This window comes from Capsicum annuum, unplaced genomic scaffold (genome assembly GCF_002878395.1).
Source record: "Capsicum annuum cultivar UCD-10X-F1 unplaced genomic scaffold, UCD10Xv1.1 ctg81348, whole genome shotgun sequence".
Classification (NCBI taxonomy): Eukaryota; Viridiplantae; Streptophyta; class Magnoliopsida; order Solanales; family Solanaceae; genus Capsicum; species Capsicum annuum.
Window position 1 is genome coordinate 36158 of NW_025892061.1, and position 9596 is coordinate 45753.

General features: G+C 32.4%; 1 protein-coding gene across 2 annotated transcripts; it reads left to right on the top strand.

Annotated features, from left to right (window-relative positions):
- The first annotated feature begins 2981 nt into the window (after positions 1-2981).
- LOC107847500 (putative disease resistance RPP13-like protein 1) lies at positions 2982-9367 on the top strand. Of its 2 annotated transcripts, none has more exons than XM_047405762.1 (2): positions 2982-3231; positions 8802-9367. In XM_047405762.1, exon 2 carries the CDS (start codon positions 8811-8813, stop codon positions 9159-9161), a length of 351 nt encoding a protein of 116 aa, XP_047261718.1. In that variant the 5' UTR covers positions 2982-3231; positions 8802-8810; the 3' UTR covers positions 9162-9367. The 2 variants fall into 2 exon arrangements, with proteins under 2 accessions (XP_047261718.1, XP_047261719.1); XM_047405763.1 differs by lacking the exon at positions 2982-3231 and adding an exon at positions 7475-8704.
- The last annotated feature ends 229 nt before the right edge of the window (positions 9368-9596 follow it).

A 9596-nucleotide genomic window follows, 5' to 3' on the forward strand; every position in this document is an offset into this window, starting at 1 on the left:
AGTATAGATGTTGGGAGTTGACTAATAAGTCGTATTTTGTTATCTTTCTGAAGTTCTTTTATTCTTGGATGATGATTACTCTATTGATATTTGAGGGTTATTTATGGAAACCCCGTTGATTTGTGTTGAACTGAATGAAAATGGCTCAAAGGGTTAGCTTGGGGCTACTCGTAGCCTCAAGCACCGTGTGACACTCTGGGACCCGTTTTCCGGGGCGTTATAGCATGCCTTGTTCACACCATAGTCCCATAACAAGGATGCGTATCTTTTACGATGCATTTTTAGATCAAACTCTAAAGAATTTGATGTCGGACACAAAAAAATTCAGCATATGCTGCAACAAACAAGCCACAATCCCTGAAAAATAGAAAAGTAGGTATTTTATGTGTTGCCGTGATCTCTTACTTAAAATAATATATTCAAAAGAATAAATGATACTTACAACATGCAGCTTGATTGTTGCATAATGGCATATCTATATTCACTGGTTGTATCCAGTTTTGCTTTCTTTCTAAGATAGTAGAATACTATATCGATATGCTCTAATCTAAAACTAAGATGTGTAAGAACATGTGATTCATATAAGCATACACAAGACTTGAAATATTAATTACTATAAAGAAAGATACAGTAATCATAATTTTGCATGAAATGTAGAGACAAGCTAAATCCACAACAAATGTATCGAGTTGCACATCACTTATAACAGGATGCAACATAGAAATTAAATCTTCCTCATAAAAAAAATACAGCAGAATTTAGTTCAAAAGTTTTAAGCATTGGATATGAAGGTCAAATCTTGCGCAAGAATAACCAACACAACCGTCACGACCAAAGGAATAAAGATCACAATGTTATCTGATGAAACCTATACTTCAACCAGCCTAGTCGGGGTTCACTAGTACAAATCATCAACAAATAATAATAATCAGTTGTTCAAATGATAACACTAAGCCATGCTTCCTTATTAAATTTTCAAGTTAAATTCAAGTTAGACAACATATGTATCACAGTGATACATATGAGACCCAGATGTATCACTATGATACATCTGCTACCAGAAAAGCTATATTCATACTGCAAACATTAAATTTTTTGGGTCATGTTGTAAAAATCAGCTTGTGCTTAAATAATAAAAATTAATAAAAAGGTTAATTGCTATATATTTTCCTCTGAGGCATACCTCATCATTCCAATAATTACTTGATTGCGCCAAGTAATTATATGAATCAGCAATTAAAAGAATCAGTCAAATGAATCACTATTTGTGAATCACCAGCACAATATATGTATCACCAATTAAAATATCATTTTAGTGTTTCGCCCATATGAATCACCCGTATGAATCACCAAGTAACCAGTTAATCTGTTAATCTGTAATTATATGAATCACCCATATGAATCACCAATTAAAAGAACCAGTTATATGAATCACCATTTATGAATTAGTTGCGAAAATAATACCTGATTCGATGGGTATTTGTTCAATTTCATCCTGATCTTCCATTTTCATGTCGGAAACTTGGATTTTTAGCAGCTAAAACTTCTCTTAAAATGTTCAATTATTCAGGATTGTTCCGCTGCTTTGATCGATTTTCACTAAAACCTAATTTGGTGTAATCAAAATTGCCCGGAGTAAAACTCAGGACTTGATTACTATAATGACCAACTTTTTGAGTTTCAATTTGTGAAATCCCCAAGCTGAATGAGGGTGAATCTTCATTATCTATTGAAGATAAAATAAATTAACACAAAAGAATTTTAAAGCATAAATCAAAAGCTAACCTCTCTGAAGAAGTTGTCAATTTTTGAAATTAAAGGATGAATGATTACGGTTGAAATCAATTGAATTATTGAAGAATGAAGTTGACTCAGAATCTACTAAAATGAGAGAGATTTTAGGGGAATAATTTGTGGAAAAAAAGGGATGATGCGTAAAAGAGTGAGAGAGATGGGTGCGAAAAGTGGAGAGAAAATAGGCTGTGCAACTTATAGCATATGTATCACCAGTAAATATGCAAATAAGGATTTTATGTAATTTTTAAAATATTAAGGGATATTAGGTAATATGGTGTCTTAAATATGGGATTTATGTAATTTTTGGAGAATTTATTTAATTAAACCCAATCTTTAAAATAAAATTGTCAAAGCCGATTGATATTCATCTACCACCTGTAAACTGCAACAAAACAATACGATGATAGAGACATCAAAACAATATAATTAAACAAAAAATTTCTCAAAGCCAACCGACAGTAATCTACCATCTGTAAAACTATAACAAAATAATACGATAATAGAGATATAAAAATAAAACAACTAAACTTAATCTTTACGCAAAAAAAATCTCAAAACAGAGATATAAAAATAATACAATTAAATCTAACCTTTACCTAAAAAAAGATCCTCAAAGCTGACCGACATTCATCTATCACCTGTAAATTCATCTACGACCTGTAAACTACAACGAAATAATACAATAGTGATCGTAAACCTTTAATTTTGATGAAAATAATTCTTGTGTGAGCGAAAATTTTGACCCTAAAGAATGACTTGAATGAAAACAATACACACATGTTGAATCCCAATAGGTAAATTGATTTCTTTGGTAGTTTAACGTGTATCTCAATATTTATAGAAGTATTTTCTTAATAGATTCCTATTTTAGGAGTATTTTTCTATCCCATTTTAGGAGTATTTTTCTAATTGATCAATATAAGGAAAAATATTAATTGATTCTCCTTCCATATATTTTACGAGTCCCATATATTTTAGGAGTTTAGTTAATATAACAAAAAAATTAAATAATAATTAAAGAAAATAGTGAAAAGACAGTTTTGTCTAAAGAAGAGTTTTTAATGAAGGACAAAAAGTTCAAATCAATTTTCTAAGGGTTTTTACACTTTTAATATATTATAGATATGGATATAAAAATAGATATAAATTACAGATATTCTAATACACATTCATGATGTGAAAAGATGAGCTTACATTATTACACCCCACAAGTACCCTTTCTCTCTTGCCTCAATTATTCAATTAAGTAATGGATAGTCAAGAAACCATACTCCATTCTGAAGTCTTTGTCTTCTTGTTGGATAAAAAGTCATAATGTCAGCTGTAGATTGTAGTTAATAGTAACAAACAGAGTTGTACCAATTACAAGCCAAAGAGAGAGGGAGAGAACTCACTGATCACTCTTGTTTGCAAATTACTCTTAGCATTCAACAGGTAAAATAAAGTTGTTAATATTTGATTTGAAAATAGAAACATTTGTCTTCTCATAATTCTTAAAATCATTTTTGTGGTTCCTTTGTTTTACTTTGCATCTTATCTTACCATTCTCCAAAAAAAGAACTTTCTTTTGCATCTAATATATATTCAATTTTCAATTTTTGGCCTTGTTTTATCAAGGAATAACAGCTACTTGAGATTTCAATATTGAGACTGAATATTTCAGTATGATTGATTCTTTTGCATCGCCCCTTTCTTACTTTTTTTGATTTTCAATGTGAGTTGAAATGCTTTTCATTTTGTGCTAGTCTGATGAGTGGAGAAACCCATGGATGCATTGGATTTGGTCAACTAATTTTAAATATTTTGTTCAATATCAACAGAGAAATTTGAGATAGATACAATATTTATGCAATTTACATAAGCCATTATTAAATAATTCTTCAATATTCTTGTGCAAGTGAAGGGAGATTCATGTGGTGGGAGTGATTGATACTCCGGCCCTATAACAAGCAGATTTGAAGACATATTTTTTCTAAATTTTATTCGCACTCATTTTGGTACTATATTAGGTTATCAAGAGTGTTTATTACATATTTTTATGAGACAAATCACTTTGTCAAAAGTTGCGAAGTGTTGAATTACATTGGGTATGTTGTTGTCGTTTGTATATTTTACTATAGTTCATTAATTTAGATACCAAAACCTATACTATCATTACTTTTATTAATAAATATTTGATACACGTGTAACACACGTATGCTAAACTAGTTGTATTAAATGAGTAGGGTGCATAAGAATAAAAATAATACCAAATAAGTTGTATTAGAATAGAAATAGTACCCCGTATTGTTAATGTTATGATTTACCATGTATAAAAATAAAATGGTATACGTGTATAATTAGTATAATTAGGGGTCGTTTGGTAGTGTGCGTTAATGAAAATAATGCATGCATTACTCTTTTGCACTGTTAATATCTTGTTTGCTTCAGTCTTTTGGTCTATGCATAATTAATGCTTCCATTCGGTATACACTCAATTAAGTATTAAATTGTGTACTAATAGTACCCTCCTTTTCTATGTATTAATAATACGAAATATTTTAACACATACATTAACTTATTAAATGACAAATTACCCTTCAAAATATCTTCCGATTCCTTTTCCCACCATAGTTACATTTCCCTATTCCTTTTTCCCACCATTTTTTGTTGTAAAAAGCTTCCTGTTTCTCTTCTCCTTGTACTACTTTCGATGAAAAATAAAGGTTGTTTTAGAATGCTATCAAAATACCGTCTTTATTCTCAAGCTTCATAAAACCACCTTTCTCCATCTTTATTCCGGTCAAAATATCGTCGATTTCATTCCCAAGCTTTTGGGGTTTAGAGAAAAGTGAAAATTGGGATTTTCATTTCTACAAACAGTAACTGTTGCTGCTCGCTTCTAACTTGAAAAGATTGGGGTCTCGTGTCTACAACAATAACAGTTGCTACTTACTTATCTTGAAAAGAGAATGTACAGAGAAGGATAATTTGGTAAAAAGAACTTCTTTTTATAAAATTTATTTCAATATATATTATTTTTAATACATCAAACCAAACACTGCGTAAGAAATAATGTCTACATAATTAATACCAGCATTATTAATACTTGCATTAGTAATACATGCATTACTAATACACCTTATTCAACATTAATCTATACATAAATTGAAAACAGTACCAAACAAGGAGTTCAAATGCATGTACTATTTTCTCTAATACCTCCTACCAACTGACGTCTAAATTCTTTCCTTCCCTCCATCCACCCCAACCCATGCACCCGACCCTTTCCAATTGATATTATTAGGTTTGGGTGTAGAGTCGAGAGAGGTAGGTTTCTCCAGTAGGTTGATTGGTGACAATTGAACTTTATCAATTACTTTTGGTACAACTTTTTCCACAACCCAATAATCACCTTTTCGGATAGAATGGTTATGATCTTTCTAATGGTTGTGACATTTTTGAAGAGTTGCACCTTTATGAAGGGGTGCACCTTTCTGAACCATTGCTTCTCTTCCTGAAGCAACACCTTGATGGCTATAAATACCTGAATTTTTCCTCAGGTATAGACAATTTTTAGAGTTGAAAACATTCTTCTTCGTAAAAACTCTCTTGTGATCATCAAACTGTTGAGTGCGTTCGAAGTTTCTGAAAGTTTGAGGTATAGATCTGAAAACTAAAATTATTAAGATTGTTTCTTTTTCAATATCTAAATGTGCAAAATTTATTTATTTGGATATATAAGAAAAAATATAATTTAAATAGAAATTAATTATATATTAAGAAAATATTTGAATTAATACAACAAAATTATTGTTTGATTGAAAAAAATATTTATGTTTACTAGTGATAGTGGAGATGGTTTGTACTGGTGGTGGGAGTGGTAATGATTGATGTTAGTGACTAGTAATGTTGGTGGTAATAGTTGTGATGACAGAGATGGTTGATATTATAATGACTGTTAACGGTGGTGGTGATTGTGATGTGAAGTTGGTGGATGGTAGTTTTGGAGGTATTGATTGCGATAGTTGAAAAATGAATGTATGATGTATGGCAATGCGTTGGTGGTAATTGAATACGCTATTAGTTGTGATAGTGTAAATGGTTGTTCGTAGAAATATATTTTAGTGATGATAGTGGTTTAAGTGGTGGTAGAGGTTGCGATACCAATGACAATGATGGTAGTAGTGGCTGAAAAATGTGTGGAGGTTGATGATGTATTAGTGGTAGTTAGCAGTCGTGCTAGTTATGATAGATGAGTTGGTCGGTAGTAAGAATTAGTCGGTAGTTGTTGATGATAATGGTGCCATTAGAATTCGTGTTAGCGTTAGGGTGGCAGTAGCGGTGGATATAATTAGAATAGTGGAGGTGGTAGGTTTTGTAGCGGCTGACAATAGTGGTTGGTATTGATATTGATTGTGAATGGTGGTTGTAATGGTGGAAGTGGTTGGTGGTGGCGATTGATGGTGGTGGGTGTTATGAACCAATTGTCCAACATTGGAAAAAATAGAGAAATGCTAAGGGGTTTATAGGCCAAATGGCTTCTCCCACCTATCAGGCTAGTTTTTTAGGTTGGATAACATTGGTGCTTTCATTGAGAGCACCAAATGTTATAAACCAAACGGGAGAGCCTAACCCAAAAGACTAGCCTAATAGGTGGGAGAACCTATTTGGCTTATAATACCCTTAGCATTTCTCTATTTTTTCCAATGTGGGACAATTGGTTCATAGTAATTGCCTCTGCTTTCAAGTTTCCAATTAGCAAAATAGCCTACTTCTATTTTCTCATCGGTCAAATTGATAATCAACTTGTTCATATATAGGTCGGATAGATAATCGATCTGTCAAATTGATAATCGATCTATCTATATATTGGTCGGATAGATAATAGATCTGTCTCAAAAATAGGTCATTTCCCTAAAAAAATACTTGTAGTCTATTTAATTAAAAAGACTTGAAAAGGTCATTTAACAAAAGATCCTCTACAAGCATTACTAATACTTGTATTTATAATAATATAGACATTACTAATACATCTTATTCAGCAATATTTTTATATACTCTCACATTATTCCTATACACTCTACCAAACGATCCCTTATGATATGTGAAAAGATAAGCTTATAGTTTTCTTTTAGCTGAATCATCCATCAACACATCTAAAGTTAGACGCTACTTTTCACTTAGACACTCAATTAAACATCTGTAGAAGGGTCTGACTAAGCCATTTTGACGTTTTTTCATACACTTGGCAAGTTGCATGTTTAAGACACAAAGCAAACGTGTGAAAAAACCTAAAAGCTTATTTTTTAAAGATTTTTTATTTCCTTTTTTTTGGAGGTTTCTTTTTCTCTTTCTTCTCCTCTAAATATTTCTTCCATTAACAAACCTTCCACCATAGCTATCTTTGTTCATCGGAAAAAAAAAAAGACCACTACCGTTCTCTAAGAATACATGACATTTTTTTTTGTTATAAAATCAAAATCAAAAAAATAATTTTATGTTCTTAAAGAAAGAAGGCATAATACATAAACATACCTTTTAACTTATCCTCAAATTACATTTATGACCTTCAACTTTGAGTGTGCATAAATAGACACTTAAACTTGTATAAGGTTGAATAAGTAGACACACATATTCTATATGACATAATACACGTAAGATGCCATGTAGGATAAGAATTGATCATGTAGAATGTCACAAACGACATATGTATCTACTTATTCAACTTTATACAAATTTAAGTGTCTAATTATGCGTACCCAAAGTTGAAGCTCATGTACTGTGCCAAGAAAGAATGAACCAAAAGAGGAAAAAAGGTTGCCACACTTTCATTTCATCTTCTTTTCAAGAGGTTCTCCCCCTTTGAATTTCTGACAAAATACATTTGTTTCATCTTCTTCACGTAGTCTTCAACAAGTTCAGTCTCTATTTTCATAATCTCCATCTTTATTTCTATTTCTACCTAGAGTAACACTCTAATAAAATTTCTCAAATCAAAATCTTCGTCTTCGTCAAATAGGTTGCGACTAGAACTAACGCTGCCAAAATGAACACCTGTTTTGAACCTCACTCTAATACTACTTGTTAGGATCAAAATAATCACACATCATGCAAAAGCTAGCAAAGCAAATCTCGAGAGATCATCAACAAAAAGGCATGGCATTAAAACCTTTTAACAAAGATGTGACCATACATGAAAATTTTAAACTTTACAAAAAAAAGGACAGTTTTCCTTTTCGTTAGGTGTAAAGTGCCCCAAATTCAATTACTCAATTGAGAAAGTAATGAACAGTCAAGACTATTATGAAGCCTGTCTTTTTGTAAGGTGAAAAGTCATACTTTTTGTAAAGGAAAAAAAAAGGACAGTTAATGCATAATGTGTCATTTAACTTGACTTTCACTAAAATGTACGTCCTCCAACTCCGAATAAGTAGACACATATATGACATAATACAAATCAGTTACCACTTGTACATACTAAAATGCTACATAGCATACGGGTGTCTACCTGAGTTTAAGCACGTATAAACTTGAGGAGAAAGTTCAGACATGATATTGTCGATGAACAATTTTCCGGCGAAGAGTATTTTGAGTTTTGAGGACCATCTCAGTGGAATGTATCATTGACGTTACTTTTAATTGATTGTTTAGTTTGTTGGATTAAAATGTAAGCAGACATTGGTAGTTTCTGCTAACACACACACCCCTTTCATACACCATGCTTGTGTCCCTCACTTACCTCAGTTATTCAATTTAGAAAGTTATGAATAGTCAGGAAACCACTCTATCTGAAGTCTTTGTCTTGTTGTTGGATGAAAAGTCAAAACTTTATGGTAATAGTAGATTGTAGTTAATAGAAACAAAAGAGAGAGGGAGATAAATCACAGATCATTCCTGTTTGTAATTTACTCTTAGCATTCAACAGGTAAAATAAAGTTAGTAATATTTGATTTGGAGATAGAAACATTTATCTTCTCAAAATACTTAAAATCATTTTTGTGGTTCCTTGTTTTGCTTTGTAGATTTCTGAAATGGAGATTGGCTTAGCAGTCGGTGTTGCAGTTGGTGGTGCATTTCTGAATGTTCTCTTTGATGGGCTTGCTCGTCGGGTTGAGCTGCTTAAGATGTCTCAGAAGAATAAGCATGATGATGGGCTTTTAGAGAAGCTGGGGAACATTTTGCTTGGTCTTCAGATTGTGCTGAGTGATGCAGAGAATAAGCAGGCATCAGATCAACGCGTGAGGCAGTGGCTTAATAAGCTTCAGAGTGCTGTGGACTCTGCTGAAAACTTAATGGAAGAAGTTAATTATGAGGCTTTGAAGCTTAAAGTGGAAGGTCAACATCAAAATCTTGCAGAAACATGTAACCAGCAAGTATTTTGATTTTTTTCAGAGTGCTGCGGACGGCGCTTGAGTGATGATTTTTTTCTTAACATAAAGGAGAAGTTGGAAGACACCATTAAAAGTTTGGAGGAGTTGGAAAAGCAAATTGGTTGCCTTGGCTTACAGAGGTATTTCGATTCGGGTAAGAAACTAGAAACTAGACCACCTTCAACTTCTGTGGTTGAATCTGATGTCTTTGGTAGGCAGAATGAAATAGAGGAATTGATTGACCGTTTAACGTCTAAGGAGGCAAGTGAAAAAAATCTAACCGTTGTCCCTATTGTTGGAATGGGGGGCTTGGGTAAGACAACACTAGCTAAAGCGGTTTACAATGATGAGAAGGTTAAAGGCCATTTTGGTTTGAAAGGTTGGATCTGTGTGTCTGAGCCATATGATGCATTCAGAATATCAAAAGGGTTACTTCAAGAAATTGGC